Below are 18,250 nucleotides of genomic sequence, written 5' to 3'. Positions count from 1 at the left end.
CGGCGCTGCGCTTTGCGGCACTTTACGACTAGCTGGAAGTGATGGCTCGGTCCGGCAGCTGGCTGGGCACCCTTGTCCCACCGCGACTAAGAATGATACCCAGGCTGGTGGGGCGGAGAGGCGAAAGGTCAGCAAGTCGGAGGGAGTCTGACCAGTGCCCACAGCATGATCTTTGGGAACGGACGAGGCCTTCCCGCGACCCCCTATGTTTAAGCCCCCAGCCTGGGACCGGCTAAGTGCCTGAGCTCTTCGCCCGCGAGGAGAGCCGGCGGCGAAGTTGGCCCGAGGAGCCCCGCGCCCTCCCCCTCTCCTCCTCCAGACGCGCTAGGGGGTGGCGGGTGGAAGGGGTTTCCCTAGTCTGCCCTGGGATTGCCCAAATGCGCACGTTCCCATCCTCGCCTTTTCATTCGGCCGTAGTTTCACCAGCTGCCTTCCTCGTGAGCTGCCAGCTTGGCGAACCCGTTGGTGAGTGTTAGTTCAGATTTCCCAGCGGGGCGGTGATTCCTTGGGCTTGTCCCCAAGACCTCATTCTGGAGTGCCCCAAGGGGCATGACGGGAATCTGTCTCAGTCATCGTCAGTGTCGGGAAGGCCGGAACCCTCCTGTGCCCCGAGAAGTGACCTTTAAGAATGCTCAGGCATTTCAGACCTCGTCCCAATGCTTCCACAGGGGGAATTCTTAAAGTGGTTGGTTAAATGAAGTTCCAATGTCAAAATGATTTGTTTTGACTGAATATGCTCTTCCTAAGGTCACTAATGACCTCATCCAAGTTCAGAAGACAAGTTCCATTGCTTATCTTAGTAGACAGTGTTGATTATTCAGTTTTCCTTGTGCTTCTCTGACAATGCCTTGTGTCTTTTTTGCTCAACTCTACTTCCTTTAGCCTAGGCTTATCTTTTCTCCCCGAATTTCATCCACCTTTTGGCCTTCTTATTGTGTACACTCTTAGTGGTTGGTTCTATCCACTCACATTATATCAATCCATTCCTCAATAAACAAAAATAAACTCAAAATGTCTCATAGATGTAAGTGAAAAACTTGAAACTTCCAAAGGAAAACAGGAGAAAATATTTGTGACCTTACTTAGGCAAAGATTTCTTAGGTGCAACACCAAAAGCATGATGCAGAGAAGATAAAATGAAAAAATTATACGTAAACAAAATAATAACTATGGTCTTCAGAAAACACTGAAACCACACACAGGGAGAAAATATTTGCAAAGCATATATCTGGTAGAAGACTTATATTGAGAACATACAAAGAACTGTCAAAACACAATAATAAGAAAACAAATTAATTTTTTAAATGGGGAAATATTATGAGCAGACACATCCCCAGAGAAGTTATATGAATAGCAAATAAACATTTGAAAAGATGCAAAACATCATTAGGGAAATAAAAAATAAAACCACCATGAGCTACTACTACACACCTATTAGAATGGCTAAAATCAAAAACAAAAACAAAATCCTGAATATTCAGTCTCACGATTTCAAATATCTCTATGTTTTGCTGACTCAAATTTCAACCTCCCATTCAGACCTCCTCCTCAGCATCCTGTATTTAACTTCCTTCTGGAAATCACCTAGATAACCCAGAGGCATGTCAAATCCAACACATCCAAAGCTGAATCCATCAGCTTTCAACTTGGCTTTTCCTTCTGTGTTATCTACTTTGATGGGAAGACTTTGTTATCTATTGACTCTTATCCAATCCAGACACCTGGAAATCACCTCACATTTTAATCTGACAATCTGCTGGTCTTTCTCAGTAGAAACCATACCTACCATCACAATCTTGATTCAGGTCCTCATTATGTCACTCCTGCAGCTGGTCACCATGTCTCCCTCACATTCATCCTTCTCTCAGGAGCCAGGGAGATCTAGCTAAGATACAATCTGAAAATGTCACTCCACTTCTAAATCCTTATCAGGCCAAGAGAAAGTCCAGGCTCCTTTATATATCCCACAAGATCATCCATGATATGACAACTGCCTACCTCCATAGCTTCATCTGTCTCCATTACATACCATGAGCTTCTTCTCTAGCAGTACAGTTCTGTGCCCACAACATGCTGCTCTGTGCCTTTAGTCAGGCGGCCACCTCAGCATAGAATACCCTCTCCCATTTTCTCCTGCCTAAATCACTGCTACCCATTCTTTAAGACTAAACTCGGCAAGCAGTCCCAGAGATCCCCCAGCTAGGTTAGGTATCTCGTTTTTCTTACAGTAACACTCCACACATATACTTATTGGTCAATTTAAGTGTTTTGTAATTGTGTATCTTCTTTACCAAACCGTAAATTTCATGAAGTCAGGGACTGTATTTTATTTATATTCTCATCCCTAAGCCTTAGCCCAGTGTCTGGCACATGGTAGGTATTCAATAAATCTTTATTAAATAGGTCATTATCCACTACTAGCTGAGCAATTTCTTTGAGATGATGTCTTTTTCTGTCTTTACGAAATGCAGGGAGTGATATGCTTTTGATGACTACCAAAAAATCATTGATAGAATTATCAAACATAAAGATGCCTTGCTTATGACACTTTAGAAAGTCATTTATGTTGAAAGGCTTATGACACATATCATATATACTTTATATGCACAAAACATACATACCTAAGCATATAGCTGATTAAATGATATCATATTTAGTATGTAAATTTTCCAATGTACTGGTCATTTTTTAACATGTTTTTGTTTTTATTTTCTTTGAGTGATTTCAAACAGCTTCATAGGGAAAGGGCATTGACAAAAAGAATAATTAGTAATCCAAAGGAAGGTATACTTTATCTCCTTTCAGGAAATCTATATTGAAAATGAAGTTATTCTGAGTAGGTAAAGAAATATTGTATTTTTAGATACACAAATAATTTCAAGTCTTACTTTTCAAAATTCAGTTAAAGGAACTTACTTTCACTATAGAATTCTTGAACAAACCAGGCTTTCTGCCTGCCTTCATTTCTCAATAGCAGTGTGAATTTGGATGACTTTTCTGGAGGTAGATTGATGAAGGCGTTATGGCAGTCATTTTCCTCCTCAACTCAATATAAGCGGCAAAAACTGGTCTCATCTTTTTTTGCAGAATTATTCTGTGTGATTTGGTTTCTCCCTTGCCACGTAAAACAGGTTTCAAGTATGATTGCATTTTCCCCAACAATTTATCGTTAAAAATTTCAAATATATAGAAAAGTTAACACAATTTTACAGTAAGTGTCCATACAGTGACCTCCTAGGTTCTACAGTTTTAACATTTTGCTGTATTTTTTCAATCATACATTTATCCACCCACTCAGCCATCAGCCCATGTTATTATTTTGTTGCATTTCCAAGGGAGTTACAGACATAAGCACGCATATGATTGCATTTTGCGTGAAAGATAAACCCCTCATCTAGGTAACAGATTAACAAAACATACATATCTAAGCATATAGCTGATTAAATGATACCATTTCTTCATCTAATTTCAGCAGGGCCTTGAGAATTTTGCTTTAAAACAGTTTAGTTTTTAATCAACACTGTAACATTATTTTGATGATAATGAAAGCAAATAGAATATTTATTTCTAATGTCATAGCAAATATGAAATTTCATACGTAGCAGAAGACAGGGGCATGGTTATAGAGAACCATTATTCTAGGGGAAAAAAGGGGGGGATAAAAGCCTTTTTAGTGTAAAGAATAACAAGGATCATGGGGGGCCTGAAGAGTTTTCTGCTTTCTATTTCTGCTTTCATGTAGGACAATAGCAAATCATCCCTGAGGGTAAACATTCAGGTCTTTCCTGAAAGGTCTTTAAGATGCTTTCGTAACCTTTGTTAGTAACTCATTTTTAGTACCTTCACTGTCAGAAATTCTTCTTATAGCTAATCTAAGACCTTCAAGCAGTAGTCATAAAATGTGAAAAAGAGATGCAGATAGTCATAAGAAGTTAATACTGATGGGTTTTCCATTCCATTGTCATAAACACATCATATAGTAGTTTTATATTAAAGTGATAACACATAGTTGAGACACTGCATTACATTATGAACAAATTGTAATTACCTTACATCTGAAAGGACTCATCCATCAATTTTCCTATTTGAGTTCATTGTGTGTCTTTTGAAAAGAAGATATCAGGGCTACTGAGTAAACTCCATCTGACCTTATTGTGAATAGAGAGTATTATTTTACTCTGAAGCTGTTCCCAGAGATTGCCTCTTTGTTAGAGGAAATTTTGATTAATATTCGTAGAGCTTAGAAACCCTGAATTGATTGTCATTATTTTCTAACAATTCACAAATAAGTTATAATTAAAGATAGCATTGCTTCAGAAGACAGAGTTATATTTACTAAGATCAAGAAAAGTTCTGAAGTTACATTATTGTGCATTTGCTTACTCAGGGGGAAAAAAGGTAATTGTTTATTCAGTGATCTTGCTCATCTACACATTTTACATGATGTGATCATGTAAGATGCACAATAATATTTTTTTAAAAAAACCTCCATATCCATAGTGATTTTCTGTGAAAAATATGGAATTTTTACTGTTATTTTTAACCCTAACTTAATAGATTGAAAGAGTAACCATGTGGACTGATTGTAAGAAAATCACTTACAACCCTATATTTTTGTGTAAAGTAACTCCCCAAGATGTTTCCTTGTGTGTGTAAACTTTTTTTCTTCGTTTCTAACCCATTTTTATACTTGGCAATTCCTTCCTCCAAAGAATATTGCTAAAAAGGTAGAATCAGGGATACATAGTTTCACTCTTTCTACGCTTAAAAAACTACATCCTGCCCTTTTAAGATTTATTTAGGGAAACATATCTCAATTAGCCAAGATTTGGTGGGAGAAGGAGGGTGGTTTCCCCTTCACTCAAAAGCCAAAGTTCTTAAAAGTAGTCTATCAACCCCCCCACACACCCTCACTCTACTACTCTTGTATTTCTCTGACCTCACTTCCTGCTATTCTCCCTACCACCACCACCATCCCCTCCACAGATATCTGTGTGGCTCTGGCTCCACTTCCTTGAAGTCTTTGCCCCAAATTTACCTCCTCAGTGAGGCCTAATCTGTATAAAACTGATACTTCCAATCACTTCATCTGCTCTTTTCCCCCAGAGCACATGTTCATCTTCTAACATAACTGTATAATTTACTTACTTATTACGTTTATTGTCCATGTTGTCCTAGAATATAAGCACCACAAGGGCAGGGATTTGTTGTTCCATTTGATTTACTAATGTGAAGGAAATACCTAGAACAGTGTTTGGCACATATGCTCAATAGATGTATGTAGAATGAATGAGTGCATATCTACATATGGTAATATATTATAAATACATTTTTTATTCATAAGGGAAGAACTGTGCAGAGAGAAGTTTGCATAATTATTAAGAACTCAGGTTTTCGTGTCACTCAGACCTTGGTTTAAGTTTAGGTGTTTTCTGTTCAGTAGTGTTACTGAACCAAACTTGGATCTGCTTACCTGCGCACGATAAAGACAATCTACTGACAATGAATTGTGGTGATGGGAAGTGCAGCATTTATTGCAGGGTGCCAAGCAAGGAGAACAGGCAGCTCATGCTCAAAAGACCCAAACTCCCCAATGGCTTTCAAGGAAGGGGTTTAAAGGCACTGTGAGGGAGGGGACTGCAGGGTACATGATCAGCTCATGCATAGTTCTCAGATTTGTTGGCATCAAGGTAAAGTTTCAAGCATCATCAACCTTTGGGTTTCAATGGGTCTAGGGTCTATGTGCGTGTGGTCAGTGTTTTTACATCTGATGGGGGTCTGCTTCCTCTAAAAACAACTTAGGAATGTGTGTCAGGCCTTTATATATTTTAGGGAACTTGGAGTTCGGTGATTCTGCCATGTGACAGATTTATAGTCTAAACTGTTACCAGTTTCCCAGCCCAATGGCTATTTGTCTCCACATCTTCACATTTCCTAATCATTAACTCTTGAGTCAGCCTTTTGAGACTCAAGGGAGGCCTGGGAAACTAAAGCAAAAGCCTTTTACTTCAAAGGACAGGGACACAGGGGCTTGTATGTGGTTTCAGTAGTTCATTCCCTTTCTAAACCTCAGTTTTCTCATCTGTGGAAATAGTGATAATAATACCATCCCTCATAGGATTATTGTGAAGATAAATGAAAGAATACATATTAAGGACTTAGCATAGTGTCAGGCAATTAGTAAAGATTCAATCAACACTGGCAGATATGGAGTTTGAAATTAATTTTATAGTAATCTACAGTGTCCATCAGATTATGAGAATCAGCCCTTATCTCCCACCTAGATTGGTTCTCATTCTTTTCCTCATTCACAATAGTTCTCTGAAATCATTACATAGTTCATTATAGACCAGTCCTCTAGATGGACTATTTTATTGATTCACAAAGGGTCATCTTAAGCAAACATTATTATTATACTCTGAGGTGCTTTCTGAGAAAAACTTTGTTTCTATCATTTAATTGAGTTTAGCACTGTAAACTTGATTGGCACCAAATAAATGTTGCTTGGCAATATGTTAATACTTAAAATAGAAGATGGCTAGCATGCAGATGGACTTTGTTTCTTAGTATTATAGTAAACAAAATCTACTGGTGAGCAGAGAAGATGTTCACTTGGGTTTGAAACAATTTTTAAAAATTTTAGATACTCAACAACAATTAAAAAAGTAATTGTGGTACATTCATACAATACAATACTATACAGCAATGAAAAAAATGAACTACTGTTACATAAAACAACATGGATGAATCTCAGGATCTCAACATGGATAAGTAAAAGAGTACCTTGGAAATGGGATATAGCTTACATACAGCAAAGTCCACAAAATCTTAAGTGTACTGTTTGATAAGTCTGCTCTGATCATTGTATCTGACTTCTGTTGGACATAAGCACTCATTTCTCTTGGTATATACCCAGGAATTGGAATTGCTAGGTTATAGGATGCATGTGTTTTTACTTCAGTAGATGGTGCCAAACAGTTTTCCAAAGTGTTTGTACAATTTACATTCTCACCAGCAAGAGATGAGAGTTCCTGTTCCCCCATTTCCTTGCCAATACTTGGTATGGTGAGTCCTTCGAATTTTGGTGAGTGTGTATTGTTATCTCATTGTGGTTTTAGTGTGCAGTTCCTTGATAATTAAGATGTTTATCACCTCATATGTAATTTTTTTCTTGAGTCATTCTTTAATTTCTTTATTCTTTAATAGTTTTAAATAAATGTATTTATTTATTTATTTTTGGCTGCATTGGGTCTTCGTTGCTGAGCACAGGCTTTCTCTAGTTGCAGTGAGCAGGGGCTACTCTTCGTTGTGGTGCGCGGGCTTCTCATTGCAGTGGCTTCTCTTGTTGTGGAGCATGGACTCTAGGTGTGCAGGCTTCAGTAGATGTGGCACATGGGCTCAGTAGTTGTGGCTTGTGGGCTCTAGAGTGCAGGCTCAGTAGTTGTGGCACACGGGCTTAGTTGCTCCATGGCATGTGGGATCTTCCCAGACCAGGGATCAAACCTGTGTCCCCTGCATTGGCAGGTGTACCACCAGGCAAGTCCCTGTTTCCCTGTTTATTCTTTAATATTAAAACAGTATCAATTTTTGTATTGGATGAAAGTGGTTTTTTGTTTGTTTACTATATGATTCCATTTATATAAAATTCTATAAGAGGTAAAAGGTTAGTGGCAGAAAGATCAGTGGGCCAAAGATGGGAGAAAGGATTGACTGCAAGAGGCATGAGGGAACTTTTTGAAGTGATGAAAATACTCTATATCTTGATTGTGGTGGTGGTTGTATATTTGTCAAAACTCATTGAATTGTATACTGAAAATTGATCAGTTTTATTGTATGTAAATTATACTTCAGTAAAAAGCTGATTTAAAAACTGAAGTAGGTAAATATAGTTTGCTCATGACAAAATAGAAAATGTGATCTTGAAAGAGAAAGGAGGAACATTGTATTACAAATCAAAATAGATCCCCTTTATAGTTTATATATTTCACCTTCAGCTTTTAAATAGTCAATTTTCCAGCCTCATCTCTTGTGCTGAACATTAGTCTCTAGTGATACCAAACTTGGTAAGAAGTCCTCCATGCACACTATATTGTTTCTTTCTTTGCTGTCATTGGCTTATACTGAACACTTGCCTGGAACAGCTTCCTCTCTTGTCCTCCCCTGAGACTCCCACTTCCTCTCTCCCTCACCTGGCTAACTCCTACCTACCCTTGAAGACTCAGTGTGGAATTCACCTTGGATGAAAGTATTTTTAAAGACAGTATTAATTGAAAACATTTCTAAGCAAGTTTATTTATTTTTAAAGATAAACACTGTCATTTTTTTAATCTCCTTGCTATACTTAAACAAGCAATATTTTTTCTAGCTCATTGAGGTATAGTTGAGATATAACATTGTGTAAATTTGTGTACAATAAATTTACTTGTTGTTTTAAAGCATAAGTATTTATTTCCCCCATCACAATGTTATTTAAGTGGTGAATCTGTACTTGTAAGTAAGTAAGCCAATTATAAACTAAGATACTTTTTTTCAGTGGGAATATGTGTGCACCAATGACTGTGCGTGCCTAAATATAATTATTCCCAGAGAGAATACCTGTGGTCAGGATGCCCATTCACTCTGGCTCTGTTGCCAGTCACTATGTGAGTTTGGACTGTTTTTTTTTTTTTTTTTGCGGTACGTGGGCCTCTCACTGTTGTGGCCTCTCCCGTTGTGGAGCACAGGCTCCGGACGCACAGACTCAGCGGCCATGGCCCACAGGCCCAGCCACTCCGCGGCATGTGGGATCCTCCCGGACCGGGGCACGAACCTGTGTCCCCTGCATCGGCAGGTGGACTCTCAACCACTGCGCCACCAGGGAAGCCCTGGACTGGTTTTGCTCTCAGTGAAATTGATGTTTTTAGCTAGATGATTTCTAAGACACACTCCAGGATTCAGAAACTTCGTTCTGTAGAATAAGCAGGTTAGAATGGAAAGAATACTAGACCAGGAATCAACCTGGGCTCTGCACCTGTGGGCCTTTGCTTCATTTCATGGTTCTAAACCCCAGTAAGTTTCTTTGTCATCGTACTCTTTTCCTACCTTCCCTCCTTTAACAGATTCTGATATAAAACAGTGAGCAATGCAGTAATTCCTTAAGCCTGGAAATTAGCATAACCAGAATATAAATTTTTTAAAAACCGTATAAGTTGTTATTAAATGTGTACACTAATAAACTGTGTAGACATTGAGTTATTCAGATTTAGTAATACGGTCACTTATGATACTTAGAGTGTTTTTTTTTCCTATGATAAATCTAGAAACTTTTTAAACCAAAATTAAACCCCTGGGCTTCCCTGGTGGCGCAGTGGTTGGGAGTCTGCCTGCCGATGCAGGGGACACGGGTTCGTGTGCCGGTCTGGGAAGATCCCACATGCCACGGAGCGGCTGGGCCCGTGAGCCATGGCCGCTGAGCCTGTGCGTCCTGACCCTGTGCTCGGCAACGGGAGAGGCCACGGCAGTGAGAGGCCCGCGTACCGCAAAATAAACAAAAAGAAAAAAAAAACAAAATTAAACCCCTGTCTATATCACGTTGCAGAATTTCCACAAAATTAATTTTCTTGGAATAGATTTGGTTTGCATTTTTTAGATCCTAGGCAGGCATGGGATATGATTCACCCTAATCTTATTTCCTTGCATTTTACTTTATTTTATTTGTTTTTTTTGCTTGTTTTACAGTAGTTTTCTGCTGTAGCTGAGTATCATTGTTTCTTTTCAGCAATTTCATCACCTCACTATCAAAGCCCATTAAATTTTCTGAAAATAATTTGCTTATTGGGATCCAGACTCAAGTAAGATCTATTTTAATCTTATCTTTGCTTCTGGTTGTTGCTCCTCTTTGGACATTCATTAAATAATATGCACTTGATGAAATTCTAACAGTAGTATCAAAGATATTATTTACTCCTTGAATACCAGTTGTAGAAGCAGTAGAAAGCTGTGAGTAAGAAAGAGCTTGGGCTTTGAAGTGAGACTACTAGACTACTAGACTACTAGAGTGGGGGCTACTCTTCGTTGCGGTGCATGGGCTTCTCATTGTGGTGGCTTCTCTTGTTGGGGAGCACAGGCTCTAGGCGCGTGGGCTTCAGTAGTTGTGGCACGCAGGCCCAGTAGTTGTGGCTCGCAAACCCTAGAGTGTAGGCTCAGTAGTTGTGGTGCACGGGTTTAGTTGCTCCGTGGCATGTGGGATCTTCGTGGACCAGGGCTCGAACCCGTGTCCTCTGCACTGGCGGGCAGATTCTTAACCACTGTGCCACCAGGGAAGCCCGATTTTACACAGTTTCTATGTGTCCAAGTAAAACTGCACTTTAGGACCGTTCTCTCCCCTCCCCCCACCCAAAAAGTGAATGTGCCATTAATATATTTGTACTCTGAAAACATACAGATTTCTAGGCTAAAGCTCAAAGTTTTTAAAAATTATAACATAGCTGAAATATGATTTGTAATGAAAGGAAGCAAACATGGTATTAATAACCATAAAAATAAATAAAGGCTTAAACATTTTTTTCTTAAATAATGATGTGATGACATATTTTCCTTCCTAATAACTTTGTTCTATGGCCAATTAAACTCCATCAGTAAGTTGGGGGTGTTTGGGGGTATTGTGGTGCGAGACTCTGGAGCCAATCCTTTTCTTAAAGAAGCTATAAGAATTCTTACGTAGAAATTACACTCAGAGTCATACTGTCTTGATACATTGCTTATATCTTGTTCCTAAGGTATAAGGACCTGCATCTCTATCTTGTTGTTTCAAGACTTTGAACCGTACAACTGATTTCAGTCTTCTGAGAGACTTGATTTCTTGCCCTCTGACCCATCTCTACATTAATGAGTTCCCTTTTGCAAAGCTAGACTCTGGCAAAGTTAATTACTCACCTGTCTGAAACCATCAGGGTTACTGAGTACTTTTGAACAGGTCGTGCACTGAACAACTTTAGAAAGTGCCATTCACATAGACTACATACAACTGTACAACTGCACATGGTGGCCCAGTGACCAGTTTTCTATTTCTTAAACTATTGTTCACCTGCTATGCCCCTGCCTGGGTAGGTACCCTGAATCTTGCATTATGTGATTTCTTTGTTTGTTTTTGTTTTAAAGTAATATTATATGCCATATCATTATGTACTAGATAGAATAGCACTTTTAAAGAGTGGTCTTCATTAGATAGCATGTGCTGATTTTCCTGCCCAGTGTTTGTAGTCTTTAATTATTTGATCTCATCTGCTTTGTATATTGCTTCTGGTTAACTTGCCTCAACTTTCACAGCCACTCATTGCTCAGTGCTGTTGCATCCACCTGGAACACTCCTCTCCTTTATCCCATAGGAATCTCATCCTTTAAATTGTAGTTTAGAAGCTGCTCATCTATAGTATCTCACCTGAGCTGCAATTTTTCCTTTCTTCCTCTTCTGATTTCCTTTAATGTTTTATTACGATTGCATGTTACTTCTCTAGTTAGACTGTAGATTTGAAGGGCAAGCACAGTGTTTTACTGGTCTTTATCTGCTCTATAACACCTATATCAGTGCTTTGCTCATAACAGGTGCTCAATGAATATTTGTAGAGTGTCTTGGTGAGACTGCCACTTAACAAGAGCCATCAAGTAGATATGCTTAATGGAACTGAGGGGAGAGGCTAGAAGCAGGGAAGTGATTTGGTAAACTCTTGTAGTGATTTGTATGTGAGGTGATAATCAATCTTGAGTCTACTCAATGGCAAAATAAGTTGAGATGCACTGATTATATAAATCAATGTGGATGACCATGAACATAATTAAATGGGGGAGGGGAGGACAGGGATTGATTAAAATCTGTTGTTGATGCAAATTGGAACCTGTTTCTTATGTTTAGAAGTTTATGTCAGATGTCAGGAGAATAAAAATAAATTCAGATCTAAGTTAACAGTACTCTGCATTCACTTTAGTAATGGTTAAAACCACCGAGAAATGTATCCTTAAAAAACTTTTGTTTAATCTTTCTAAGGCTGTCTTAACATTTGATTATTTTAAATATGAAATCCAGTTTTTTGTGAAATTCAACAAAACCAGAATGTGCTGTGGGATTTTTTTTCCCACTTGTAACCAGCTGGACACAGAAATAAATAGGCATAGTGAGAGTTGAGATTATTACTCATTTTGGCAAATTATTTGGAATACTTTTATGCCTTTCTCCCCAAAAGCCCCCAAGAGCTAGACTTACTCATATCTGGAGGATCACATTTTTGACAGATTCTTGCACATTCATGAGTGTCCATCACATGCAGAGATTTAGCTTAATTCCTTTCACAACTAATTTGAAGCCCTATAATACCTAACTGACCTTAATTGTGCCTGGTTCAATATAGCAAATATTTATTGAGTGTCTGTTGTGTGTAAGGCTATGTGTCCTGTATTCTTAGGGAAAAAGAAAAGCATAAGTTACTATCTATGCTCTCTAGAAATTATATTCAGGTGGGAAAAACAGCATAAATAGCTATGTTCCATAGTGATAACATGATAATAGGCAGTGATACACATGCTATAATAAAGGCACAGGCAGTGTACAGTGGGAGAACAGAGGGAAGAAGGGATTAATTAAACTGGATACTGCTCTAATAGCTTGGTCTAATTCTGTTCTTTTTATAATATCTAGGTAACACAAGGAAGCTCTTTCTGGATCCTTGACTGGTCTCCAGGTAAGCAGAGTTTATTTATGTCACAGTTTCGGGGAGACTGTATTGGTGGGTGTTGTCCAGGGAGCCCAGCTAGTTGCAGATGAACTTCAGCCTTGCAAACATATTAACTGGATTTTCCAGGTTACCCAGAATACCAGTTTCTTAGCAGTGGGCTAAAACTAACTACATTTATCTGTTTCGGACATACAAAAATATGGGTGTCATTTTGTCAACTTTGTTAGTGTTTGGGGAGAGGTAGGGGATGTATATTCCTAATTTGGACATTCCTTCTTTTGGATACCATCTTGAAGATTACTTGATGACCATACAATCCATACAGGAAAGTGAGTATTATTACCTAGATTCCGGGAAGACGTAAGGAAGTAGCAATCTTCCACACAGTATACAGGCATAATGGGATTCTTGTGAGTCCCATTTTTGTAAGTTCCCAGTCTGAAGCCTGTTTCCAGGACATAAATTTGAATCAGTTGCCCTGAGGGGTTGGTATGCAGAAATGAGTGACTCACCTTGTGAGGATTCCAAACAGCTAAGTACCACCATCATTTCAGAGTGTTTTGTTGTTGTTGTTTGCATGAAAACTGCCAAAGTCCTATTGAAAAATTTCAGTTATAGGATGAGTTCAGTCAGTTTTTGTGGGCTATTTTTATGAATCTTTTCATAGAAAAATGAGTACTAGTGATTACTAGTTTAAAGTGTTGTAAATACACCTCAACAATATGGCCATGCATTCTGCATACTCAGCAGAAACAGAATATCCACTTATGTATCTATTTCAATAGTTAATTCCTGGGCTTCCCTGGTGGCACAGTGGTTAAAAATCCACCTGCCAATACAGGGGACACGGGTTCGAGCCCTGGTCCGGGAAGATCCCACATGCTGCGGAGCAACTAAGACCATGCACCACAACTACTGAGCCTGTGCTCTAGAGACTGTGAGCCACAACTACTGAAGCCCGTGCGCCTAGAGCCCGTGCTCTGCAGCAAGAGAAGCCACCACAATGAGAAGCCCACGCACAGCAACGAGGAGTAGCCCCAGCTCACTGCAGCTAGAGAAAGCCTGTGCGCAGCAACAAAACCCAACACAGCCAAAAATTAATTAATTAAAAAATAGTTAATTCCTGGCTTCCTCAAGAAAATGAAACATGGCACAACATACTTCTTATTCTTTGAGCCTGATATTATGCATAGCATTCCTCTGTAGAGAATGTATGTAAATTGTTGCCTATTTTGTATCATTTTGAAAGATTAGCAGGCTCAATAGGAGCCATTGTTAGTGAATTTCCTGTCCTTGTAAGTAGTTTGAGTTGTAACTTAAGTTTTCTCTTTGTAGTGCCATCCCTACCATTGTTTTTTTTTTCCTACTCAATACAGTATTCCTCATATTGTTTGTTGAACATGTATCCCTCTACCCCTTCTCTTAATCTCTTCTCCCACATTCACAGAGCCCTTGCTTCATCCATTATGCTCTTTCCTAATTTCACTGCTTGCTTTTTCCCTTCAGCATATTAGAGTGTACCCATCTTAAAAATAATCAGAACAACCTTCCTCTAATTGTTGCCCCATCTAGCTATTATCCAATACTTCTTCCCTTCACACACCATGTTTTGAAAAAATAGCCAGAGGTCATCTCAAATTCCTCATTCCTGCTATTTTCTTAATCCATTTTATCTGATTTTTCATCCCTTCTACAATGAAACCATGGTCTTTAATGACCTGTGTTACCTTCTGCTGCTGGATCTCTGTAGCTCTGTTGATCCTTCCTTGGTTTGTGACACCATTTCTCTTCAATTTCTATATTCTGATTCCATCTACTCCTCAAATGTTGGTGTTCTTGGGATTCTTATCTTGATCTTATTCTTTCCTTGCTCTACAGACTCCAATTTGATGATCTTATTCATTCCTGTAGTTCCAAAATCATTGTTAAAGTTATAACCTTTAACAGTGGTTGTATTTTCACTTGCAGTAACCTTCCTGAGCTGCCATCTCATATATTCAGCCATATATCTGCTATACTTACTTGTTTCACAGTATCTCAGTATGTACAGAACTGAACCCTACTCTTCCCACCATGGATGCTTTTCTTCCTGGATTCCCTTTAATGAAGAGAAGCACCATCCAGACCAAACCCTGATGCCTCCCTAAGTGCTTCCCCCCTCAAAATCAAATGAGGCTAAGCCAAGTTTACCTGCTTACTGTCTCTTGATTCTAATTCCATCTTTCTATCCTAATTCCAAAGCCTACTGTTTTTGGCCAGAATTACCTCATCACTTCTTAAGACTGATTCCAATCTCATCTGATATTTATTCTATTTATAACACTGCTTCAATTTTTTTTTTCTGAAACACATCTTTTATTATTTTATTCCCCTTCTTGAAATCCTTCAGTGCTTCCCCATTACATTTAAGATAAACTCCAAACTTCTTAGCGTAGTACATATAAGGCATTTTATGTTCTGGGCCCAGTGTTTCTCTCTAGCTGCAACTCTTACCTCTGCTATGTGCAGTTCAACTTTGTGTCCGGTCCCAGAGGTCACTCCACTCTCCACCTTCCACGCTGTCCTCTTTCCCCTTTTTACCCTTCCTTCTGGCCATTCCCTGCCCAGCTCTCAAACTTCAATCCTAACAGCACTTCTTCCAGGCCTCTGCTTTTCTTTCTCACCTACTCATTTGGCATTGCCATGTTCCCTATTCATGTTTCTTTTATCACACTGATTAATTCTACTGTAATGGTTTGTCTGAGTCTTTCCTAGACCTACACTCCCTAGCAGCAGGAATTATGTATTATCTTTGTATCCTGCTAACTAGAATGTACCTATGGAATATACTTAATAAAAGCTTGTTGGATAAAAATGTCTGATGTCTGATTTACTTCAGAAATAATCACTGCTATCTACAATTACAGTTCTTTTTTTAAAAATTACATAATGCATAACAAGTTTACTCTTTAAAAATGGTCACAGTTCCTCTCTGAACCAAAGAACTTAGAGATAAGGGAAAGTAGCTCAGGAATACAAGTGGCAATAAATATGGTAGAGCCTTTGCAATGCAATTCTGACTCTACCCATAGTTAGGCCAAATTTCATAGGTTAAGGGCACAATCTTCCACAAGACTGCCCTCATTTCATTCACCAGCTGCAAGCTTGTGAACTCCCACAGCTACCCTCACTTCTGACCAGCTGATTACAAATTTGGGAGGTTCACATGACCTGCTCAGGTTTGATTATTCACTAGAACAATTCACAGAATTCAGGAAGGCACTAAATGTAAATTATAGTTTTATTATAGCAAAGAAGATTCAAACCAGAACCAGCCAAAAGAAGAGACTCATAAGGTGATGTCTGGGAGGGCCCAAAGTGTGAAGTTTCTGTGTCCTTTCCCCATGGAGTTAGCTACCCACCTTACACTGATGTGTGACAATGCTTAGTGTATCACTAACCAGGGAAGTGCATCTGAGCTTCAGTGTCCAGAGTTTTTACTGGAGTTTCATTACGTGAGCATGATTGACTAAATCGTTGGCTATAAGGTTGAACTCAGTCTCCATCCCCCCCACCCCTTCCCAGAGGTTGTGCTGATATTATATGGCTCAAGGTCCCAGTTTTCTAATCACATGATTGCTCTTTCTAGCATGTCTCTCTCCCATCCTGAGTCATCTCATTAGTATAAACTCTAGAAGCCACCGTGAATAAGAAAGCCACTCCAATCAAAAATTCCAAGGATTTAGAGGCTACCTCACAGAAACTGGGGACAAAGGCCAGCCACATTCTCTAGCCAATAGTCTTAGACCATCTAAAATTAAAACAAGTCTGGCCACCAGAAATGAAGCTTGTGCAAAACCTAAATTATATTGATAATCTAGAATTTGTATTCATCTGTCCTTTTAATCATACCAGGAAAGGACCATGGTCTGAAGGAAATGAAAACAGAATACTGAACAGATATTTGCACTCCTGTGTTTATTGTAACATTATTCATAATAGCCAAGATATGGAAACAACCTAAGTGTCCATCAACAGATGAATGGATAAAGAAGATGCAGTGTATGTGTGTGCGTGTATATGAATATATTCCACACAATGGAATATTATTGAGGCATGAGAAAGAAGGAAATCCTGCCATTTGTGACAACATTGATGGACCTTGAGGGCATTAGGCTACATGAAATAAGTCAGATGGAGACAGACAGATACTACATGGTATCATTTATGTATAATCTTTTAAAAAGTTATACTCATAGAAACAGAGTAGAAAAGTGGTTTCCAGGGTCTGGGGATGGCAGGAAATAGGGAGAGGTTGTAAAAGGTTACAAACTTTCAGCTATAAGATAATAACATCTGAGGATCTAATATATAACATGGCGACTATAGTTGATAACACTGTATTGTATAATTAAAATTTGCTAAGAGAGTAAACTTAAATGTTCTTTAAAAGGGGGTGGGGCAAGGAATTTGGCATTCATGTACAGGTTAAAAGTCTTAATGTCACTTAAAAACTGAAGTGATAGCATAAATTTCTATTTGGCAAAGTCTGTTAGAAGCTGTCCATACAAGAAAAATTTATCAGAATTAGGAGCTACTTCTGAATTAGATTACACAAGGTGTAATTAGATTACACCTTGTTTAGAGAATATGTTTCAGAAATTGTGCTAATGTGTACGTTAAGAGCGTATAAAGAGAATAAAACTTGAATGATCCTTCTTATAAAGCTGATGGTCTGTGAAATCTTGTTAGGTTCTGCATCAAACAAACTAGATAGAATAGACAAAGAAATCTTCCCTGAAAAAGATTTATTTCCTCCATTTGGTATTTCTTACTGATTGAATTTAATATTTTTACCATATATAATACATCAAAATTTTGTTTATAAACAGGAATTAAATCTTGATTAAGGTTTCTGCCTACATTAGAGATACCTTAAGTAACCAAACAACATTAAATCTATTTTACCAGTATTGACACTCTTTCTTAAGAGCTGTTAGCCTGGAGTGAAGTATAACCCCTAGGAAGAGGATCTCTGTTTCTGCAGAATGGCAAAATATTCTGACTAGCCCTCCTACTGATAACAGCAATACATGATTGGTAAATGTATAACTGAGTTGACAAATTTTAAAAATTCACAGGACAAAAGCAAAATGAATACAGAAGCCCAGAGAGCTAAAGTAGTGCTCAAGCTACCTTTTGTCCCAGGGATTTATGCAAAAGCATTTTGACCCTGAGCTTCATCTACACAACTCGGACTATTGAGTGCAGGAGACAAACTCTGCAGCCTACCAAAGTAAAGCAATAAGAAACCTCTGCTGTAAACAGAGCTGTCCTCAAAGGGCTATACCTTCAGTGTAAGGGTGAGCCTAGATGTAAACCTGTCCCACAAAAGGGAACAGCAAGGAATATTAATTCCCTTGGTTAGGGATCAGCAAACTGTATATCTCAAGACAAATCTGCCTGCTGCCTGTTTTTGTATAGCCTGTGAGCAAAGAATGATTTTTATATTTTTAAATGGTTGAAAAAAATCAAAAGGAGAACCATATTTCATGATGTGAAAA

General features: G+C 38.6%; 1 protein-coding gene and 1 long non-coding RNA gene across 5 annotated transcripts in view; one reads left to right on the top strand and one right to left on the bottom strand.

Annotated features, from left to right (window-relative positions):
* DPH5 (diphthamide biosynthesis 5) overlaps positions 1-14,573 on the bottom strand; it is a 51,436-nt gene extending 36,863 nt beyond the window's left edge. The window contains exons 1-2 of one of the 2 annotated variants that reach the window (XM_073810260.1): positions 14,435-14,573; positions 13,220-13,302 (exon numbers count right to left, since the gene is read on the bottom strand). In XM_073810260.1, the coding sequence (XP_073666361.1) occupies positions 13,220-13,302; positions 14,435-14,490 (139 nt within the window). In that variant the 5' untranslated portion in view covers positions 14,491-14,573. Of the gene's footprint in view, positions 1-399; positions 608-13,219; positions 13,303-14,434 lie in introns of those variants that run through there. The other variant, XM_033862836.2, reaches the window with a different exon arrangement.
* On the top strand, positions 26-14,444 carry LOC109547435 (uncharacterized). 3 transcript variants are annotated; one of them, XR_002173238.2, is made up of 4 exons: positions 26-127; positions 418-465; positions 12,671-12,713; positions 13,522-14,444. It is a non-coding gene; the product is annotated as an uncharacterized lncRNA (long non-coding RNA). The 3 variants fall into 3 exon arrangements; XR_004528053.2 differs by lacking the exon at positions 26-127 and having other exon boundaries at positions 136-465; positions 13,549-14,444; XR_012334308.1 differs by lacking the exon at positions 26-127 and having other exon boundaries at positions 136-465.
* Positions 14,574-18,250: the final 3,677 nt, after the last annotated feature.

Source organism: Tursiops truncatus, chromosome 1 (genome assembly GCF_011762595.2).
Source record: "Tursiops truncatus isolate mTurTru1 chromosome 1, mTurTru1.mat.Y, whole genome shotgun sequence".
Lineage (NCBI taxonomy): Eukaryota > Metazoa > Chordata > Mammalia > Artiodactyla > Delphinidae > Tursiops > Tursiops truncatus.
Note: the sequence above shows the minus strand (reverse complement) of the source record. Positions and strands in the feature narration are given on the sequence as shown.